Source organism: Cryptomeria japonica, chromosome 8 (genome assembly GCF_030272615.1).
Source record: "Cryptomeria japonica chromosome 8, Sugi_1.0, whole genome shotgun sequence".
In the NCBI taxonomy this organism is placed as follows: Eukaryota; Viridiplantae; Streptophyta; class Pinopsida; order Cupressales; family Cupressaceae; genus Cryptomeria; species Cryptomeria japonica.
Window position 1 is genome coordinate 512,852,709 of NC_081412.1, and position 23,175 is coordinate 512,875,883.

Consider the following 23,175-nt stretch of genomic DNA (forward strand, 5'->3'; position numbering starts at 1 on the left):
CAGGGTTGTGGAAGAGATCTTGAATATAGAAAAGATTAGACAATGACTAAGATATTAATCATTCAAGCCAACTTATTTGAGTTAATATGCCATGCCTTTTGAATGTAATTGAAAAGAGTAGATCCATGCATTTTGAAAAAAAGAAGAAAGAAGGATTTCTTCTTTCAATTGATTGAATCCCATGAGTGATTAGTAAAAGTAGATTGAATATGAAATTAGACCAAATGTTTCTAGGGAGCTTCCTCTTCTAGCACCTAACAATCCACTTAGTAGTAAGGTATATACAATGATTGTTAGGATCAATACTTCCCAAACCCCCTCAATCTTTTTGGTTGAATACAAGGTAACTAAGTTGCAGATGGAAATCCTTTTTAGTTACACCATTTAGACCAAATAAAATTCTTAAACAATTGAGTCAATTGGTTGTAACAACTTTGAGAGGGTAGCCAACATGATGTTCAGTACAAACATGGATTGTTAGAAGGATTTTATTGAGAACCTGGATGCAGATGGCCATAAATAACAATTGACTAGTCCAATTCATAAATTTGCATTTAATTTAGATCAACTAACTCCAATTTTTTTTTAATGAATATTCCAATATAAAATGGAATACCAAGGCATCTACTTGTGGTACATCATGTTTCGCTTCATACCATTCACTAGAAATACCATTCCCATTGCAACCTAAGTAGATGATGTCCTATTGTTAATGGATCTCTTTATCTTTGATTCTGATTAGGTAACCTAAAAGCATATGGATTTTTGTAATGAGAATTGGGGAGAAAGAGATCCTTTAACAACTTTGGTGCTCTCATCCACAAGCAACATTCTAGTTTGATCACGTACGTTTTATCCATCCCAACCATTTTAACACATTGAAAATAAAAGGTCAACAAATGTGATCATAAACTTTGTCAAAATTAAGTTTGCTAATTAGAGTATCTTGAGTTATTTTTTATGCCCATTTAATATCTCTCATTTGAGCACCACATTCTCTAAGATAAATCTATTGCCTAAGAAGTTAATTTTTTATGGTTGCACAATCTCTTGTGTAAAGAATTTTATTTTACTCATTAATGATTTAGTAATTTTTTTTTAGTAGGCATTGAGGAGGGTGATAGGTAATCATCAATTCATAGTGTCTTTATCTTTGTCTTTGGAGAGGAGTTTGATTAAATCTTGTTGATGGCAACCACCAAAGAACCTATTTCAATACTAACTAAGTAAACATGATATAAATTTTCATGTTTGTGAGACTCATGAGCTCTATTAAATTCAAATAGGAGCTATCTATTCCTGGGCTCTTTTCCAAAGCCATACAATGAAGGGATTTATGAAGGTAGTTAAGAAATTTATTGTACTTGAGGTCTATTTATCAAGGGATCTCTAACTAATTCATCAATGAAAAGTTTGTGTAATGTTTATAAAAAAAAGTTTGCATAATGACAATGTAGTTGGTCTCTCAAGCACTGTTAGTGAAATTTTATTTCTTTATGCTTGTACTATAGGTGTTGAATTTGTTTTTTTACCATCTATCCCTGTCTTTTATCCATTAAAGATGAACACACACTTAGGCTCCTTTGTGTATACAAACAATCAATTTCTAAAGAAGAGTTCTAGTGTTAGTAACAAACTATTAGATGGAGATATTATGAAAGTTGGAAGATAAAAGAGAACAAGAATACTCCAAATATCCTTTAAGGGATATTTTCAAGCTTGTGACATCTCATAGTAAATTTCTTTGGCCATAGTCACAAAGATATAATGTGCAACAAGAAATGGTTCTCACCCAATTATCTATTTATCATGTTATGGTTTTGGTTCAGCATTCAAAGTAGCAATGCAACCATTAATGTGAGCCTAATGTTTGATTTGAGAAACATTCATGTATTGTAGGGAAGCTTCATGGGGGTATGGAATATGTTAAGGAAAGCATGGTGAAAATTAGGAGTTGGTAAAAAAAGTTGAGAGGTCAAAATGAACAAGAAAGCCAACAAAGGAGGCTAGAATATGGGACAAGAAACATAAAAATGAACCAAGCAACTCACTTTTCTCAAAAAGCCTTCATGAAAGTTACACATGTATATCGATGTGGCATTTGAGTGTTATATTTGCCCAAAATTAATCATAAATTCTTAGGGAATTACGAGCCAATGCCCATGCATCAAATTTAGAATGGGAAAAGTGGGAAAAGTTGTTCTAGCTATGGTCAAATGGGTGCTCTACCATGTTGAATTCACCCCCAAAACCCACTTTGCATTATAGAGGAAAAAATAAGCCAATACCAATGCAAGGTTCTCTCATAAGGGGAATTAAGGGCATAGATAGAGAAAAACACAACTAATATGCCCTAAATGAGAATGGGAGCCCAAATGTAGCAATTATTAGGGTGAGAACTAGAAGCCACAATCTATTTAAATAGCACCTCCAACACCATCAATGTGTTTCATTTGAAAGAAGAGAGCCTCTTGCCAAATAGATGAGTATACATTTCATTGAACCAACCTTGAACACTTCTTGAAGCATGATAACAACAAAATGATTTTGAATAGAGCATTTGAAATGAAACAAATAAGCAAGGAATTTCAAACCTTGAACATTTCAAGGTTGAACATGGAACTTCATTGGTAAGATTTAGGAAGGATTTTCTCATCCATCAATACTACATTGAGTTGATTCTCTAGAGAGTGGGCTTTTACTTCCATAATATTAACTTGATAAGAATTTTCTTCAAAGGATGATTGAACCTCATTTGCAAGGGGCTATCTAGTTTTGAGAATGGAACTATAGTAGGGAGGGTATTCTTGAATGAGAGAAAAACTTCTTTCTATGTTTTAAAGGTCATATTACTAACCTATAAAATAACATCCGTAATGGATTTGGGCCTAGTGTTGGAGGCAAGGTGTTGAGAGAAGGATAGAATGGAAGGAATAAGGGGGCTTCGAGGTGGATGGGATATGGTTATGGTTGGTGGACTGGAATGAACATCATAATTTTAAAGGTGGTTTTTATAAATAATAATGCTATTCAAGTAGGAGCTAGTAAAAGATAATAATGATGGGTAAGCTTTATGAATACGATAGTCTCAAATGAGTTGATCTTCCTCCTAATGGAAATAGAAGTGGGAATTTGGATTGTTTAGGTGGGTAATCCATTGTTCACATTCAAATTCAAATGTAGGATTAACTGTAATTTGATAGTGTCAATAAGGGATTGAGTTGGGTCAATTTGCATATATGCCCTAGGCTAAACATGTAAGTTGGCCCATTTATCAATATATTGTTTACACCGAATGGCCTTATTTAAGAGAAGACGTCTTATAAGAAGGGGTCAAAGGCTAGGTTAGGGAATGAAAATTCAACCTAACTAGGGTATTTTGATTTGGAAATCCATTCTAGATGGAAATTAAGGTCCCAAGCTCAACATAACATGTTTCACCACATATAATCCATCAACCATATTTTAATATAAGTTGGGCATGGTTTTGGTCAACAAACATGTGAGATATACCCTCTACTTAGCTCATTGAAAACTTATATAGCCCGACCCTTAATTAGCTTCCAATTAAAATTGACTCTATTTGAAAAATCTTGTTTAGATGGGACACCTCTAAGAAAAAAATGATAACGGATTTTGCTTTATGCTTTATAATTAGAGATTACTTCAATGATTTCATTAGGGATTGTGATAGCTCTGGAGATATTCAGTTTATTTTCTACATTTATAAGGGTTACCATACCAATTATCTCATGGAGGCTCTTACCATTTTGCATGCAATGGAGCATAGTTGTGTTCTCTGTTGGAATCGGATTATTTGTGAGTCAGATTCTCAAGTGGTGGTGACTTTGTTGAGTAAGTGTCAGTTAGATGAGGTTAGTTGGCATTTAGATGTGGTGATTAGGCAGATTCTTTGGTTGTGTAATTCCTTGGAATCTGCTACTTTTTGTCATATTTCGAGGGTGTGGAATGGAGTTGTTGATTGTTTGGCCAAATGGGCTTCTGATCATAGATAGGGCCGGAATATAGTGGATAAGGGGCAGTTATCTTCAAAAATGTCTCATGTGTTGGATACTTTAGTGGATGTTGATAGGGTTGTGTAATTTTTCTCTGTTGTGCTTGTGGCCCTTCTGGCTTTGTATCTCTTTCTTTGATTGAATAAATTTTTGCCCCTTTTAGTTAATAAACAATGTTCTAAAGCATAACAGCATTCCATTGAATGGTACTTGTGTACTTTCCTGCAACTCCTCAATACTTAAGAGGAAAAAATATCATTGCTATTCCTATTGACAATAAAGAGGGGTAAAAATTTATTTAAAACAAAAGGAAAAGAACATCAAAATAAGGCAAACCACCCAGCCAAGAGAAGACTACAAAAACTTATCGTGATCTACAAGTTGATCCAACATATAAGACAATGCTGGAGATAATTGATCCCTATCCCAGATTCAAATTGCAGCCTAAGAACACTCCCTTTGAATACTCATTCACCTCAATATCATGATTTTCGTGCGACTCTATTCCAGCTCTCCAGGAGCTTTCCCACCTGCAAATAAAGGTGATTGAACTTAATAAAGCTCCCTACCTCCATTTGATTTCCCCTAATTTTGTTCATTAGAGTTCTATCTAAAAACCGTGATGCTTATGCGATTTAAAAGTAATAGAATTTTTTTACATTTTAATCATTTTAATTTGTTTAAACATTAGAAACCAAATGCAAACTACCTCCTGGGTACATAATTTTCTGTAGCTGTTGTTACTATTCTTCTAGTCGATTCTCTGTTACTGCAGTTCTCCGCTCTTCCTCCAAAAAAAAAACTCTGGTGCAGAGACACCCTCTTGTTGTTTCTCCCTGAAGTTCCTGCTCAGATCAAATTCAAACTCACCAACTACATTTACTTCACAGCCAACGAACAATAACTGTTGCGATAGCAATTGAAGGAAGGAGGAGATAAACAGAACCAGAAAGATTTGTGACAGATTTTATACTTAATTCTGACAAGAAACTCAGACTATTATAATTAATTCTGATAAGAAACTCAGAATTACAGTAATTTTCGACAATACCAACCTGGTAGTTTTTATTTATAAGAAAACGCACTCTGTACATTCTACTTAAAGCAGAAACGTTATGTAAGTAAAAGAGCAATCCTCAAGTTTGTTTAGCACTTCAATGGTTAGCATATCTTAGGGGAGAGGGTCTTATAGTGGAGCGGAGTGTAATAGTGGGATAGAAGTTAAACAAAATTAGTTCTTTAGTGGAACATGAAAAGAGATGTCAATAAATTTTATAAGTATGAGACTTTACCGTACAAAATTGAAAGTGATTTGAAATATCTACATAGAATTTTGAAAGAGGCCAAGATTGAGTGTTCCACTATACGACCCTATTCCTTATAACTCGCAGCCATACAGCCTCAATCTAAGTAATATGAAAAAAATGAAATTTCTTTTGATTTTCTCACAGCTAAATGGTTCCCTCTGTTGACAATGAGGACTGAGTAGCTGAACCTTACTACCTCTTGTATGGGAGATAAAAGAGACTTGAATCATTCCATCAATTGTTTGTTAGAGCAAACTTAAAGTTCCTATACAGTGCTCACTCTTAAACTTCCACGAAGTTAGAGTAGAATGAATTGGACTTTGGAATGTTTTTAAGACAGTTAAGAGTATATAGACTAAGATTAATGGCATTCATTAACTTTAAATCAAATGCTTATCTCCTGCATAGAAGCTCATGTAATAGTGCCATCTAGCAGAGAGGATGATACAACAGATATCATTTTTCTTCTCCTTTTGTTAGGCAACCATGAAAAAAGATGCTTTAAAGACCATTTGCAAATAACATAATTTTTATGGCAGAGGAATTTGCTGGTTATATATAATTAGGTAGGAAACTACCACCCATGCATCTATATCAAAAGGTGGACGTGCCGGAGTGGTTATCGGGCATGACTAGAAATCATGTGGGCTTTGCCCGCGCAGGTTCGAATCCTGCCGTTCACGTTGGATTAGTGCATTTTTGGCATCTTCTTTCTAAATTGATTGTAATACTCAGGAACTCCTACAGTCTGTAATGGTTAATAAGAAAGCAGAACCATTTAATTGCATCTGATTCGGCCGGAATTTTTGGAACTTTTGGAACGTGTCACGTTTAAAGAAAACAGATCTGGTTATGTTAGGTAGATCTAAAATTATGTATGCCAGGATAAAAGTAGTAAGAGATGCGGATTTACTATTTAGCTATCCCCAAGAGCATTCGTATTAAGGTGGATAATTGATCTTATATATAGGAGTTGGATTATGGAGGACTGTCGTTAAGATGTAATAAAATGGCTTATTTTACTTCTTATTTTGAATGATTGAATAGAAGAAATGTTAAAGGACAACAAAGAAGGATTGTATAACTATAAAACCAGAACAAAAATATGATTGAATAGAAGAAATGTTAGAGGATAACAAAGAAGAATTGTATAACTATAAAACCAGAACAAAATTTGAAAATTATTACTCTACATTACATAAATTTCAATGTTGAGAGTGGGATTTGAACCCACGCCCTTTCGGACCAGAACCTTAATCTGGCGCCTTAGACCAACTCGGCCATCCCAACAGACATTAGATAAAAACCTGAAGAAATTATCTGTTTCTAAATGTAGGCTAACAATACTCCCTTTCAATTCTCAATCACCTATCAATATCAGTGGAGCTTAATGATGGCCAAGAATAACATGAAATGATGATATTCGTGCGACTGTGTTCAAGCTATCCACTAGGTTTCCCACCTGCAAATAATGATAATTGAACTTTAACAGAGCTCCCTACCTCCCTTTGATTTTCTCTAATTTTGTTCATCAGAGTTCTATCTAGAAACCCTGAGACCAGTGGCAAATGCAAGCTGAAATCCTTAAATGCATTGCCATAATTAAATGGCAATTGTTGGAAATCTAACTTTCCTGTTTGAACACATAAACCATGGGCTCACGTTGCAAAGAATGGTACAGGATTGCCATGGATACATCGCCAGAGAGTTCTTAAGCTTGGTTCTTCAAAAATTGCTTGGTAAGTATGTGCTCATTAGCTAGAGTTGCTGCAAGATTTGAGGTTTAAAGTTCCCTCTGCAGTAGATATAAAGCAAAATGACATCAGGGAAATAAAAGCACAACAGAAGAGAATATTAAATAGTAGCAATATATAAAAAAATTGACATAATTGCTGTCATTTTGTGCACCTATTTTCTGACTCTCCATGGGATTATTCGTCTGCAAATAATCATGGCTTCTGTTTGATTTTCCCTAATTTGTGTGTGTCAGGGTTTTGTCTAAAAACCCTAAACCCGATGGTACAAACGAGTTGTGATCGCACATTAAAAGAGAGGAGAGCTATAAATAAATAAAGGTGCAGAGACACCCTCTAGTCAATTCTCTGTTACTGCAGTTCTCTGTTCTTCCTCCAAAAAAAACTCTGGTGCAGAGACACCCTCTTGTTGTTTCTCCCCGAAGTTCCTGCTCATATCAAATTCAAACTCACCAGCTACATTTACTTCACAGCCAACAAACAATAACTGTTGCGACTAGCAATTGAAGCTAGGAGGAGATAAACAGACCCAGAAAGATTTGTGACAGATTTTATACTTAATTCTGACAAGAAACTAAGAATTTAATAATTAATTCTGAAAAGAAACTCAGACTTTTATAATTATTTCTGACAAGAGAGACACCCTCTTGTTGTTTCTCCCTGAAGTTCCTGCTCAGATCAAATTCAAACTCACCAACTACATTTACTTCATAGCCAACCAACAATAACTGTTGCGACTAGCAATTGAGGAAGGAGGAGATAAACAGACCCAGAAAGATTTGTGACAGGTTTTATACTTAATTCTGACAAGAAACTCAGAATTTTATAATTAATTCTGACAAGAAACTCAGACTTTTATAATTAATTCTGACAAGAAACTCAGAATTACAGTAATTTTCGACAATACCAACCTGGTAGTTTTTATTTATAAGAAAATGCACTCTGTACATTCTACTTAAAGCAGAAACGATATGTAAGTAAAAGAGCAATCCTCAAGTTTGTTTAGCACTTCAATGTTTAGCATATCTTAAGGGAGCGGAGTCTAATAGTGGGATAGAAGTTAAACAAAATTAGCTCTTTAGTGGAACATTAAAAGAGATGTCAATAAATTTTATAAATATGAGACTTTACAAGTAAATTGATGTACAAAATGGAAAGTGATTTGAAATATCTAGTTAGAGTGTTCCACTATACTACCCTATCCCCTATCCCTTATAACTCACAGCCATACAGCCTCAATCTAAATAAAGAAAAAATGAAGTTTCTTTTGATTTTCCCACAGCTAAATGGTTCCCTCATTGTCTGGTTCCCTCTGTTGACAATGAGAACTGACTAGCTGAGCCTTATTACCTCTTGTATGGAAATCATTCCATCAATTGTTTGTTAGAGCAAGCTTAAAGTTCCAATCCAGTGCTCACTCTTAAACTTCCTCCTATCATGGAAATGAAGTTAGAGTAGAATGAATTGGACTTTGGAATGTTTTTAAGACAGTTAGAGTATATAGACTAAGATTGATGGCATTCATTAACTTTAAATGAAATGCTTATCTCCTGCATAGAAGCTCATGTATTAGTGCCATCTAGCAGAGAGGGTGATACAACAGATATCATTGTTCTTCTCCTTTTGTTAAGCAACCATGACAAAAGATGCTTTAAAGACCATTTGTAAATAACATAATTTTTATGGCAGAGGAATTTGCTGGAAAATTGCTTATATATAATTCGGTAGGAAACTACCGCCCATGCATATATATCAAAAGGTGGACGTGCCGGAGTGGTTATCGGGCATGACTAGAAATCATGTGGGCTCTGCCCGCGCAGGTTCGAATCCTGCCGTCCACGTTGGGTTTGTGCATTTTTGGCATCTTCTTTTTAAATTGATTGTGGTACGCAGGAACTCCTACAGTCTGTAATGGTTAATAAGAAAGCAGAACCATTAATTGTATCTGCTTCCGTTGGAATTTTTGGAACATGTCATGTTTAAAGAAAACAGATCTGGTTATGTTAGGTAGATCTAAAATTATGTATGCCAGGATAAAAGTAATAAGAGATGCGGATTTACCTATCCCCAAGAGCATTCGTATTAAAGTGGAATTGATCTTTAATTAATATAGGAGTTGGATTATGGAGGCCTGTCGTTAAGATGTTTCAAACGTAATAAAAAGGCTTATTTTAAGGGTTGAATAGAAGAAATGTTAAAGGATAACAAAGAAGGATTGTATAACTATAAAACAAAAAGAAAATTTGAAAATTATTAGTCTGTACGATAGAAATTCAAATGTTGAGAGTGGGATTTGAACCCACGCCCTTTCGGACCAGAACCTTAATCTGGCGCCTTAGACCAACTCGGCCATCTCAACAAATGTTATATAATCACCTGAAGAAACTACCTGTTTCGAATTGTAGGCTAACAACACTCCCTTTGAATTCTCACTCACCTTATCAATATCAATGGAGCATAATGATGGCCAAGAATGATGCAATGGTGATTTTCGTGCGACTCTGTTCAAGCTCTCCAGTAGGTTTCCCACCTGCAAAAAATGATGATTGAAGTTAAATAGAGCTCCCTACCTCCATTTGATTTCCTCTAATTTTGTTCATCAGAGTTCTATCTAGAAACGCTGAGACCAGTGGCAAATGCAAACTGAAATTCTCAAATGCATTGGCATTAAACGACAATTGTTGGAAATCCAAACCTTTTGACAGAGATATTTCCATCTCTTTGCTGTTTGAACACATAAAACCACGGGCTGACGTTGCAAAGAATGGTACAGAATTGCCATGGATACACCGCTAGAGTTCTTAAGCTTGGTTCTTAAAAAATTGCTTGGTAAGTATGTGCTCATTAGCTAGAGTTGCTGCAAGATTTGAGGTTTAAAGTTCCCTCTGCAGTAGATATAAAGCGAAATGACATCAGGGAAATAAAAGCACAACAGAAGAGAATATTAAATAGTAGCAATATATAATGAATTTGACATAATTGCTATTATTTTGTGCACCTATTTTCTGATTCTCCAAGGGATTATTCGTCATGGATTCTGTTTGAATTTTCCTAATGTGTGTGTCAGGGTTTTGTCTAAAAACCCTAAACCCGATGGTACAAGCGAGTTGTGATGGCACATTAAAAGAGAGGAGAGCTATAAATAAATTATTTTCAGACAATGACTGAATTTAGTAATAAAGATGGAACTCATCAAAAGAAAGTTTGACAGTGGTAGATGGAAATTACAAAATTTTCCGAACGATTTGAATTTATAGAGGCAAGAAAAGAGTTATAGTGCACTATAAATTGTTAGCAAAAAACATTTTTCTGAATCTTCAGGCGCTCATTGACCGACAACTCACCTAGACAAATTACTTTGTAGACTTCGTTTCAATCAATAAAAAAATTAAAAATTGGACATACAAAAGCAAATGTGTCGCTGCTCTAGCAGTTACTATGCTTCTCTGTAATTTGTGAAAAATATTGCTTTCTTTCAATTAAGAAAAACATTCTGCAAACCATAGTAAATACTGATGCTTTTTCCTTTTATTCATTGATTACGTTTACACCTGACAGCACAAAGAATTTCAATATCCAAGTAAACAACAATGAAGAAAATTTCTCAAACTATCATTCAATTATATCTAGTGATTAAAACTTAAAAACTGCAATTTTTTGTTGAGATCGTAAAGAAGTTTGATTGAATGACGAATATTTACTGCCAGAAATTGAACTTCTACTTCATCAAAAACACTCCTCCACTGATGGTAAACAATTGAATGATATTTGTGTAAATGCCCATGCCATGGCCAGGTATATTATAAAACAACCCTTGAATACAGGTATACCATGATGCCTATGCGACTACAATCGTTTAAAAGTAATAGAATTATTATTTTTAATTCTAATCATTTTAATTTGTTTAAAGATTAGAAACGAAATGCAAAATACCTTTTGTGTAAATAATTTTTTGTAGCTGTTGTTACCATTCTTCTACTCTGTTAGAGCAGTTCTCTGTTCTTCCTCCAAAAAAAACTCTCGTGCAGAGACATCATCTTGTTGTTTCTCCCTGAAGTTCCTGCTCAGATCAAATTCAAACTCACCAACTGCATTTACTTTACAGCCAAGCAACAGTAGCTGCTGCTGTTGCAACTAGCATTAGAAGGAAGGAGGAGATAAACAGACCCCCAAAGATTTGTGACAGACTTTATAATTAATTCTGACAAGAAACTCAGGATTACAGTAAATTTCAACAATACCAACCTAGTGGTTTTATTTAAGAAAATGCACTCTGTACATTCTACTTAAAACAGAAAAGATATGTAAGTAAAAGAGCAGTTCTCACGTTTGTTTAGCACTTCAATGGTTAGCATATTTTGGGGGAGAGGGCCTCATAGTAGAGTACAGTCTAATAGTGGGGATAGTAGTTGATACCATATCAGAATACCAATAAACATGACTTAGAGCACAACTATCAGGCTTACGTTTTTAAGATCCTTTCAGATATGTCAACCAAAAAGTATGCTGATGTGGCATCGTATTTGAGAATGTGGACCTGAAACCAAATTTAATAAGTAGGAAACTTGATGTATAAATTACAGTACAAAATTGAGAGTGATTTAAAATATCCACATAAGATTTTGGGAGGCATGAAATTATAGTGCTCCACTATAAGATCCTCTCCCTATCCACTATCCACTATAAGATCCTCTCCCTATAGCTCTCAGCTATGCAGCCTTAATCTAAGTAATATGAAATTTCAGTTGCCACACCAAAATGGTTCCCTCTGTCGACAATGTGGACTGGCTAGCTGAGCGGGCTTAATTACTTTTATATTCGACATAAAAGAAACTTAAATCATTCCATCAATTGTTTGTTAGAACAAATTTAAAGTTCCAATCCAGTGCTTACTCTTAAACTTGCTCCTATCATGGAAATGAAGACAGAGTAGAATGAATTGGACTTTGGTATGTGTCTTGACAGTTAAAGAGTGTAGACAAAGACTGATGGCACTCATTAATGATGAAATGTTTATCTTCTGTATCGAAACAGATGCATTAGTGCCATCTTGCAGAGAGGATGATACAATAGATATCTTCTTCTCCTCCCTGTGTCAGGCAACCATGACAAAAGAAGCTTTAAAACCCACTTTTAAATAACATAATTATTATGATAGAGGAATTCGCTGCAATATCGCTTATAAACAATTGGTTCTATTGCTAGCTCTTCTACTGCTGTTGGGGAGGCAGAAAAGAACTATAGTCCTTGAGGTTCGGAATTGAAAACTATCAAATTAACACCCATGCAATTAGATAAACAGGTGGACGTGCCGGAGTGGTTATCGGGCATGACTAGAAATCATGTGGGCTCTGCCCGCGCAGGTTCGAATCCTGCCGTCCACGTTGGATTTTGGGCATCTTCTTTTTTCAAAATTTATTGTAATACGTAGAAACTCCTCCTACAATCTGTAATGGTTAAGAAGAAAGTAGAACCATTTGTTTTTCTCAACTCTATTGAAAATGTCTGGATAAGATTGTATCTGCTTCCGCTGGAGAATAAAAGTAGGAAGAGATGGGGATTTACCTATCGCCAAGAGCATTCGTATTAAGGTGGACAATTGATCCTTTATATATAAGAATTGGATTATGGAGGAGTATTCTTATTTTACTCCTTACTTCGAAGGGTTGAATAGAAGAAATGTTAAAGGATAACAAATAAAGATTGTATAACTATAAAACCAAAACAAACTTTGAAAATTATTAGTCTGTAGGATATAACAGAAAACATTCAAATATTGAGAGTGGGATTTGAACCCACACCCTTTCGAACCAGAACCTTAATCTGGCGCCTTAGACCAACTCGGCCATCTCAACACATGTTAAATAAATGCCTGAAGAAACTGTACCTGATATGTAATTTCAGGCTAACAGCATTCCCTTTAAATAACTCACTCACCCTATCAATATTAATCGAGCATAATGATGGCCAAGAATAATGAAATGGTGATTTTCATACGACTCTGGTCTAGCTCTCCTCGAGTTTTCCCACCTTCAAATAATGATGATTGAACTTTATTATAGCTCCCTACCTCCATTTGATTTCCTCTAATTTTGTTCATCGGAGTTCTATCTAGAAACTCTGAGCCCAGTGGCAAATGCAAGCTGAAATCCTTAAATGCATTGGCATTAAACGACAATTGTTGGAAATCCAAACCTTTGGACTCAGAGATTTCCATCTCTTTCTTGTTTGAACACATAAAACCACTACAAGTTTGCCATGTATACACCTCCAAAGAGTTCGCAAGCTAGGTTCTTAAAAAATTGCTTGGTAATTATGTTCTCACTCATCAGTAGCTACAGTTGCTGCAAGATTTGAGCTTTAAAGTCCTGAAATGACATCGGGTAAATAAAAGCACAACAGAAGAGAATATTAAATAGTAGCGCAATATATAAAGAATTTGACATAATTGCTATTATTTTGTGCACCTCTTTTCTGACTCTCCATGGGGTTATTCGCCTGCGAATAATCATGGCCTCTGGTTGATTTCCCCTAATTTCTGTGTGTCAGAGTTTTGTGTTTTGTCTAGAAACCCTAGACCCGACGGTACAAACGAGTTGTGATTGCACATTAAAAGAGAAGATAGCTATAAATAAATGATTTGCAGGAAATGACTGAATTTAGTAATAAAGATGGAACTCATCAAAGAAAGTTTGACAGTAGTAGATGGGAATTACAAAAATTTCCAAACGATTTGAGTTTACCAACGCAAAAATAGAGTTAAAGCGTACTATAAATTGTTAGCAAAAATCTAATCTGAACCTTCGGGCGCTCATTGACTGACAACTCACCTAGACAAATTATTTCATAGATTGTTTCAATCAATAAAAATATTGAAATGTGCACATACAAAAAATGTGTTGCTGCTGTAGCAGTTACTATGCTTCTCTGTAATTTGTAAAACAAAAAATTGTTTACCATAAATCTTAAAGAGTAACTAAATAGTAAATAAAGATAGAGTAGAATGAGTCAGACTTTGACAGTTAAAAGTGTATATACTAAAACTTGTGGCATTCATTGACTTGAAGATGAAATGTTTAGCTTCTGCATAGAAGCAAATGTATTAGTGCCATCTACCAGAGAGGATGATACAACAGATATCTTCCTTCTCCTCCTTGTGTTAGGCAACCATGGCAAAAGAAGCTTTAAAGACCACTTGCAAATAATATAATTTTATTGTAGAGCAATTCGCTAGAAAATTGCTTATAAATAATTGTGTACCAAACTACCACCCACAGATATATTAAAAGGTGGACGTGCCGGAGTGGTTATCGGGCATGACTAGAAATCATGTGGGCTCTGCCCGCGCAGGTTCGAATCCTGCCGTCCACGTTTGATTTTGGACACCTTTTTAAATTGACTGTAATGCGCAGGAACTCCTCCTACAGTCTGTAATGGTTAATAAGAAAGCAGAACCATTTGGTTTTTTCAACTCTCCCTTATCTCTATTAAAGAAAACAGAATCTGCTTATGTTAGGTAGATCTAAAATTATGTTTGCCAGGATAAAAGTAGGAAGAGATGAGGATTTACCTATCCCCAAGAGCATTCGTATTAAGGTGGGTAATTGATCCTTTATACAGGAGTTGAATTATGGAGGACTGTCGTTAAGATGTTTCAAATGCAATAAAATGGCTTATTTTGCTTCCTATTTTGAAGGTTGAATAGAAGAAATGTTGAACGGTCACAAAGAAGGATTGTATAACTGTAAAAGCAAAAACAAACTGATGTCAGATGAATACCTGAAGAAAATGTACTTGATTCAAATTGCAGGCTAAAGTCACTCCCTTCGAATATTAGAAGTGGCTATAAATTGATACAACTCTTAGAATGTACTAATGTATAAATAATAGTATATGAAGGTCATTTCTTTGAATACTCACTATCCTATCAATGTCAATGGAGCATAATGATGGCCAAGAAATATTGAAATGGTGATTTACGTGAGACTCTATTCTAGCTCTCCAGTAGGTTTCCCCCCTGCAAATAATGATGATTGAACTTTAATAGAGCTCCCTGCCTCCATTTGATTTCCTTTGATTTTGTTCATCAGATTTCTATCTAGAAACCCTGAGCCCATTGGCAAATGGAAGCTGAAATCCTTATATGCATTGGCATTAAACGATAATTGTTGGAAATCCTAACCTTCTGACTGAGATTTCCTCTTGTTGAACACATGAAACCATGGGCTCACATGGCAAAGAATGGTACAGGTTTGCCATGGATACACCGCCAGAGGGTTTTCAAGCTAGGTTCTTCAAAAATTGCTTGGTAATTATGTGCTCAGTAGCTACAGTTGCTGCAAGATTTGAGCTTTAAACTCCCGATCCTTCTGTAGTATATATAAAGCAAAATGACATCAAGTAAATAAAAGCGCAACGGAAATGAACATTAAATAGTAGCAATATATAGTGAATTTGACATAACTGCTATTATTTTGTGCACCTCTTTTCTGACTCTCCATGAGGTTATTCGGATGCGAATAATCATGGCCTATGTTTGATTTCCCCTAATCTCTGTGTGTTACGGTTTTGTCTATAAACCCTAAACCCGATGGTACGAGCGAGTTGTGATCGCACATTAAAAGAGAGGAGAGCTATAAATAAATTATGTTCAGACAATGACTGAATTTAGTAATAAAGATGGAGCTCATTAAAGAAAGTTTGACAGTTGTAGATGAAAATTACAAATTTTTCCAAACGATTTGAGTTTACACTTTACAGAGGCAAGAATAGAGTTATAGCGTACTGTGAATTGTTAGCGAAAATTTAATCTAAATCTTCAGGTGCTCATTGACTGACAACTCACCTAAACTAATTATTTCATTGAAATTGTATCCGTCAATGAAAATATTAAAAATTGCAAATACAAAAAAATCTGCAAACCATAATCTTAAAGAGTATCCAAATATTGATGTCTTATCCTTCTTTTTTTTCATTGACCATGTTTACACCTGACAGCACAAAGAATTTAAATATCCATGTAAACAACAATCAAGAAGGCTTTTCAAACTATCATAAATTATATCTAGTAACTAAAGATAAATAAACTGCAAGCAATATTTTGTTGAGATCGTAAAGAATAAGTTCGATTGAATGATGAATATTTACTGCCAAAAATTGAACTCCTACCTCATCAAAACACTCCACTGATGCTAAACAATTGAATATTTGATATTTGAGTAAAAACCCATGCCATGGCCAGGTATAATATAAAAAACCCTTGAATACAGATATAGCATGATGCCTATGCATCTACAATCTTTTAACAATCTCTTAAAGTAACATAAATAAACAAAAATCCATTCGAATCATTTTAATTTGTTAAAAAAATTGAAACCAAATGCAAAATACCTCCTGTGTAGATAACCTTCTGTAGCTGTTGTTACTATTGTTCTACTCAATACTCTGTTATGCAGTTCCTCCCTGAAGTTCCTGCTCAGATCAAATTCAAACTCACCAGCTGCATTTACTTCACAGCCAACCAACAATAACTGTTGCACCTAGCATTAGAAGGAAGAAAAAGATAAACATACCGCAAAAAGATTTCTGACAAATTTTATGATCAATTCTGACAACTCGGAATTAAAATAAATTCCAACAATACCATCCCGGTGGTTTTTATTATAAGAAAATGCACTCTGTACGATCTACTTAAAGCAGAAAAGATATGTAAGTAAAAGAGCAATCCTCAAGCTTGTTTAGCACTTAAATGGTTAGCATATTTTATAGCTCGCGGCCTGCAACCTAGATCTAAACAATATGGAAGAAATGAAGTTTCTTTTGATTCTCCTGGAAGTTCAGCTGTCACACAACAAAATGGTTCCCTCTGTTGACAATATGACTGACTGACTGACTAGGTGAGCCCGATTACCTCTACTTAAATCATTCCATGAATTGTTTGTTAGAGCAAGCTTAAAATTCCAATCCATTACTCACTCTTAAACTTCCTCCTATCATGGAAATGAAGTTAGAGTAGAATGAATTGGACTTTGGAATGTTTTTAAGACAGTTAGAGTATATAGACTAAGATTGATGGCATTCATTGACTTGAAGATGAAATGTTTATCTCCTGCATAGAAGCAGATGTATTAGTGCCATCTAGCACAGAGGATGATACAACAAATATCTTTCTTCTCCTCCTTGTGTTAGGCAACCATGAGAGAAGGCGGCTTAAAGATCACTTGCAAATAACATAATTTTTATGTTAAGAGGAATATTAATTATAAACAATTGAGTAGCAAACTACCGCCCACGCCACTATATCAAAAGGTGGACGTGCCGGAGTGGTTATCGGGCATGACTAGAAATCATGTGGGCTCTGCCCGCGCAGGTTCGAATCCTGCCGTCCACGTTGAAATTGTGCATTTTCGGCATCTTCTTAAGAATTTTTTTGTAATACGCAGGAACTCCTCGTACAGTCTGTAATGGTTAATAAAAACCAGAACCATTTGGTTTTGTCAACTCTCCTATATCATCCATTGAAAATGTCTGAATAAGATTGTATCTGCTTCCGCTAGAATTTTCGGAACGAATCATATTTAAAGAAAACAGATATGATAATGTTAGATAGATCTAAATTTATGTTTGCCAGTATAAAAGTAGGAAGAAATGGGGAATTACCTATCCCCAAGGGCATTCGTATTAAGGTGGGTAATTGATCCTATATATAGGAGTTGGATTATGGAGGACTCTCGTTAAGATGTTTCAAATGTAATAAAATGGCTTATTTTGAAGGGTTGAATAGAAGAAATGTCAAAGGATAACAAAGGAGGATTGTACAGCTATAAAACCAAAACAAACTTTGAAAATTATTACTCTGCATTGTATAACAGGAAAAATTAAAATGTTGAGAGTGGGATTTGAACCCACGCCCTTTCGGACCAGAACCTTAATCTGGCGCCTTAGACCAACTCGGCCATCTCAACATATGGTAACAAATGCATGAAGAAACCCTACTTGATTCCAATTGCAGGCTAACAACACTCCCTTTGAATACTCACTCACCCTATCAATATCAATGGTGCATAATGATGGCCAAGAATAATGAAATGGTGATTTTCGTGATTTAACTTTAAAAGAGCTCCTACCTCCATTTGATTTCCTCTTATTTTGTTCATCAGAGTTCTATCTAAAAACCCTGAGCCCAGTGGCAAATGCAAGCTGAAATCCCTAATTGCATTGGCATTTAACAATTGTTGGAAATCTTAACCTTTAGACTGGGAGATTTCCATCTCCTTCTTGTTGACCACATGAAACAATGGGCTCACATTGCAAAGAATGGTACAGGTTTGCCATGGATGCACCGCCAGAGAGTTCTCAAGCTAGGTTCTTCAAAAATTGCTTGGTAATTATGTGCTCATTTGCTAGAGTTGCTGCAAGATCTGAGCTTTAAAGTCCGGATCCTTCTGCCGTAAATGTAAAGCAAAATGACATCAGGTAAATAAAAGCATAACAGAAGAGAACATTAAACAGTAGCAATATATAACTAATTTGACATAATTGCTATTATTTTGCACCTCTTTTCTGACTCTCTATTATTCGTCTGCGAATAATTATGGCCTCTGTTTGATTTCCCTTAATTTGTGTGTCAGGGTTTTGTCTAAAGGATGGTACAAGCGAGTTGTGATCGCACATTAAAAGAGAGGAGAGCTATAAATAAATTATGCTCAGACAATGACTGAATTTAGCAATAAAGATGGAAGTCATTAAAGAAAGTTTGACAGTGGTAAATGAAAATTACAAAATTTTCCAAACGATTTAAGTTTACAGGGGCAAGAATAAATTGTAAGCAAAATTTTAATCTGAATCTTCAGGCGCTCATTGACTGACAACTCACCTAGACAAATTATTTCATGGACATTGTTTTCAAACAATGAAAATATTGAAAATTGCACATACAAAAACTTCTGCAAATCATTATCTTAAAAAAAGTATCTAAGTACTGATGTTTTTTCTTTAATCTCTTTTTCTCAGAATATGTTTACACCTGACAGCACAAAGAATTTCAATATCCAAGAAAACAACAATCAAGAAGGCTTCTCAAACCGTCATCCAATTATATCTAGGAACTAACATTAAAGAACTGCAATTTTTGTTGAGATCGTAAACAAGTTTGATTGAATGACGAAGATTTACTGCCAAAAATTGAACTTCTACCACATCAAAACACTCCTCCACTGATGGTAAACAATTGAATATTCGATATTTGTGTAAATGCCCATGACAAGGCGAGGTATAATATAGAATAACCCTTGAATACAGGTATATTATGATGCCTATGCACCTACAATCTTTCAAAAGTAATAGAATTTTTTTTTCATTCCAAACATTTTAATTTGTTAAAAAACTAGAAACCAAATGCAAAATAACTCCGGTGTACTAATTTTCTGTAGCTGTTGTTACTATTCTTCCACTCAATACTCTGTTACTGCAGTACTCTGTTCTTCCTCCTAAAAAACTCTTGTGCAGAGACATGCTCATCTTTTGTCTTCCTGTTTCTCCCTGGAGCTCCTGCTCAGCTTAAATTCAAACCCACCAACTCCATTTACTTCACAGCCAACCAACAATAACTGCTGCAACTAGCATTAGAAGGAAGGAGGAGTAAAACAGATCCCAAAAAGATTTCTGACAGATTTTATAATTAATTCTGACAAGGAAACTCAGGATTACAATAAATTCCAGCAATACCAACCTGGTGGTTTTAATTTATAAGAAAATGCAGTCTGTACGTTCTACTTAAAAGATAAAATACAAAAGATATGCAAGTAAAAGAGCAATCCTGAAGCTTGTTTAGCACTTCAATGGTCAGCATATTTTATAGCTCGCAGCTGTGCAGCCTCAATCCAAGTAATATGGAAGATATGAAGATTCTTTTGATTCTCCTGGAAGTTCAGCTTCCACACAGCAAAATGGTTCCCTCCGTTGACAATGTAGACTGACTAACTAAGCCTGATTACCTCTTATATTCGACAGAGAAGAAAATTCATTCCATGAGTTGGTTGTTAGAGCAAGCTTAAAGTTCCAATCCAGTGCTATAGGGTAGAATGAATTGGACTTTGGAATGGTTTTAGACAGTTAAAAGTGCATAGTCTAAGACTGATGGCATTGCCATTCATTGACTTGGAGATGAAATGTTTATTTTATGCATAGCAGCAGATGTATATCTAGCAGAGATGCGTGCGTGCTGTTTCCAGACAACATTTTTTAAAAAATATATAAAATAAATTTTTTTCAGATTTGTTATTTCTTATGTGAAAGTTCTTTTATCAATATTTCCAATCACACTTCATAATTAATCATTATCAGATTAAAAAAAATACATTTAATTAATACATATATTTAAACTGTTCAAGCTCCTTGTTTTAGGCAACCATAACAAAGAAGCTTTAAAGACCACCTGCAAATAACATAATTTTTATGATAAAGGTATTGGCTGGAATATTGCTTATAAATAATTAGGTAGGAAATAGTTACCCATCAAAAGGTGGACGTGCCGGAGTGGTTATCGGGCATGACTAGAAATCATGTGGGCTCTGCCCGCGCAGGTTCGAATCCTGCCGTCCACGCTTGATTGTAGATTTGATTATTACATTTCAAATCAGATATGGAGTTTTGCCATTTTACGGATATGAAGAGCTTTTAAATATTGAGTAATACGCAGGAGGTGCTCCTTATACAGTCTGTAATGGTCAAAAGAAAGCAGAACCATTTGGTTTATTCAACTCTCCTATATCTCCGTCTATTGAAAATGTCTGGATAAGATTGTATCTTCTTCCGCTGTAATTTTGAAACGAGTCACGTTTAAAGAAAACAGATCTGGTCATGTTAGGTGGATCTAAAATTATGGTTGGCAGGATAAGAGGAGCACGTGATAGCTAATTTTGCATACTTTAAAATGATATATCAGATTTCAATTATTATTTTTTTTGTTGTCTTTGTATGCGACTTAACTGTTTATAGTTATTGTTTTGGTTCTAGATAGTAAAGACGAACGTTGTGGAATCCGTTTAGCACATAAAAAACTGGTCATTTCAAAGTGTCGTCTGAAACATATTACCTATTACCCCATTACTTGTTTGCTTTGACAACAAAAAATTTGCACAATTGATCCAATAGTTGTCCCAATAATCTTGCACTATCCTTACCAATAAAATTGCACAATTGATCTAATTACTAACTTTTTTGAGAAATAGGTTGGTATTGGCTCACTAGATGATTTTTGAGTGGCCTTTTAATTAGCAAAATCCAATGAAAGATATTGGAACATGGTGGTAACTAGTGCTCTTCCCCTATGTTTGCGAGGATAAAAGTAGAAAGAGAAAAGATTTTACCCTTCCCCGAGAGCATTTGTATTATGAAACCCAAACAAAATGGTGGTTGATTTTATTTGTTTAGGGAAGAGCTAGATGTGTTGCTCCTTTCATAGCTTCCAATGAAACATAGTTTGTTTTTTATCTAATAGTTATGGGTCAAACTCGAGTAATTTACATACGTTGGGAGCATATGATGAAATTAAGAAGCAAATGTCTAGTATTAGAGATCATCCATACTTTAGTTGGGATAGGTATGTTTACTATCTTGTATAATGATAATAATGTGAAATTAATATTTATTTGTGGTGCACCTAGGAAATCTAGAGATTGGTTCATCACATGGGTTAAACATTTTTGGGGTCCTATTGTATGTACCATTGATATAACTATTTAAAGTTGATTGCACACTAAGAAAATATTTAATATCGAACAAATTTAAAACCAAAAAGTAAATGAGGGGGACATAGCTTTGTAAGCTCATGGTTTTGAGGCACATGGTTTGTGTGCTACTACTTGGTTGTATTTTGCAAGTTTAATTTTATAAAAGTAAGCACATGAATAGCCGTTGAGGTTAGCTACTGTTGTCACAAAAGTTTGCACCTTTGTTGAGCTATCAACTCAACAACCTTGTGAAACATGGAAAGAACCCTAAAGTGTGGGACCTTGCACAAAGGCGTTGAATCTCTGGAGAAGGCTGACTTCCTTCTCAATCCAAGTGTAGGTATTGAACCAACTCAACACTCCAAATTCTACTTCTAAACCTATCCTAATAGCTTGCAAAGGAAAAGGAAAGAAGGAAATGCTAAAATAAAAGGAGATGATGCACTAAGATAAGAGACGTTTCTCTCCCCACCTAGAAATGACACAAAGAATCAATTGAAACACCCTGGAGATGCACAAACTTTAGTTGCATGAATGACCCCAAACACATATATGGAGGTGAGAAATTGCTGAGTGTCAAAAGGGGAGAAGGTTTCCCACAAGTCACACCCAGAACAGGTTAACGTAGCATACACGTGAGAGAAAGTCAACAACATACACTTACAGTGAAGGTAAGAACACATACACAACATGCATAAGTTGAAGGAAGGCAAGAATGATGATTTAAATTCATTATAAGGCCAATGGCCAAACTTACAGTTGCAAAAATGCAAGATAAATACAAGTCTTCAAGAGAAGTGAAAGAGCATGGAATAGCTCAAGCCGACAGGGAGATAACCCTTTACAATGAAGCTTAACAACCTTTGTATAGAAAACTATTCGTAGAGGAGAGACCATTGGTCAAGGAAGAGAAGCCTTGACCCTTGTGTGTGTAGAGGAATGTCAATCAAGGAATGCAGCGAAGTACATGCACCTGACATGGTGTACATGCAAGCAACCCGACCATACCTTGACAAGGCAATCCTAGAAGAAAAGGACTTCTAGAAGGTAGATTGTCTGACATGAAGGTCAACAAGTAACCATAAATAAGCATGGCCATGCACTTCACTTGATAGAAATCTTGCAAAAATCATTAAATGCACCCCTATAGCTCCATGAAGAAAGTGTACAAGTCGCAAGAGTTGGTGGAGCCTTAAGAGGGTAAGTGCACCAAGATGGTGAACAAAAAGGGGGTATAAGTGGCCACTTTTTTTCTAAAAACAAGTAAACATGAACTTCAAAGAGATATTTGAAGTTCGTGCACTCAAAACTAGGAGTTGAGAAAACAATAAGAATTGTAGTACTCTGAATCTAGTTTCTAAACTAC

At 35.1% G+C, this 23,175-nt stretch overlaps 1 protein-coding gene and 10 non-coding genes across 11 annotated transcripts; 6 read left to right on the forward strand and 5 right to left on the reverse strand.

The window, feature by feature from the left end:
* Positions 1–4,447: 4,447 nt before the first annotated feature.
* Positions 4,448–10,070, reverse strand: LOC131047807 (uncharacterized). The gene is made up of 4 exons (XM_059209979.1): positions 9,773–10,070; positions 9,515–9,607; positions 4,726–4,861; positions 4,448–4,546 (listed from the first exon to the last, which is right to left on the reverse strand). Exons 1-3 carry the CDS (start codon positions 9,920–9,922, stop codon positions 4,760–4,762), a joined length of 345 nt encoding a protein of 114 aa, XP_059065962.1. The 5' UTR covers positions 9,923–10,070; the 3' UTR covers positions 4,448–4,546; positions 4,726–4,759.
* On the forward strand, positions 5,925–6,006 carry TRNAS-AGA (transfer RNA serine (anticodon AGA)). Its single transcript has one exon. It is a non-coding gene; the product is annotated as a tRNA-Ser (tRNA).
* Positions 6,533–6,613, reverse strand: TRNAL-AAG (transfer RNA leucine (anticodon AAG)). Its single transcript has one exon. It is a non-coding gene; the product is annotated as a tRNA-Leu (tRNA).
* Positions 8,837–8,918, forward strand: TRNAS-AGA (transfer RNA serine (anticodon AGA)). Its single transcript has one exon. It is a non-coding gene; the product is annotated as a tRNA-Ser (tRNA).
* On the reverse strand, positions 9,356–9,436 carry TRNAL-AAG (transfer RNA leucine (anticodon AAG)). The gene has a single exon. It is a non-coding gene; the product is annotated as a tRNA-Leu (tRNA).
* Positions 10,071–12,379: 2,309 nt separating the features above from the next.
* On the forward strand, positions 12,380–12,461 carry TRNAS-AGA (transfer RNA serine (anticodon AGA)). The gene has a single exon. It is a non-coding gene; the product is annotated as a tRNA-Ser (tRNA).
* A 390-nt stretch (positions 12,462–12,851) lies between these two features.
* On the reverse strand, positions 12,852–12,932 carry TRNAL-AAG (transfer RNA leucine (anticodon AAG)). Its single transcript has one exon. It is a non-coding gene; the product is annotated as a tRNA-Leu (tRNA).
* A 1,434-nt stretch (positions 12,933–14,366) lies between these two features.
* Positions 14,367–14,448, forward strand: TRNAS-AGA (transfer RNA serine (anticodon AGA)). The gene has a single exon. It is a non-coding gene; the product is annotated as a tRNA-Ser (tRNA).
* Positions 14,449–17,385: 2,937 nt separating this feature from the next.
* Positions 17,386–17,467, forward strand: TRNAS-AGA (transfer RNA serine (anticodon AGA)). The gene has a single exon. It is a non-coding gene; the product is annotated as a tRNA-Ser (tRNA).
* Positions 17,468–17,960: 493 nt separating this feature from the next.
* On the reverse strand, positions 17,961–18,041 carry TRNAL-AAG (transfer RNA leucine (anticodon AAG)). The gene has a single exon. It is a non-coding gene; the product is annotated as a tRNA-Leu (tRNA).
* Positions 18,042–20,599: 2,558 nt separating this feature from the next.
* Positions 20,600–20,681, forward strand: TRNAS-AGA (transfer RNA serine (anticodon AGA)). The gene has a single exon. It is a non-coding gene; the product is annotated as a tRNA-Ser (tRNA).
* Positions 20,682–23,175: the final 2,494 nt, after the last annotated feature.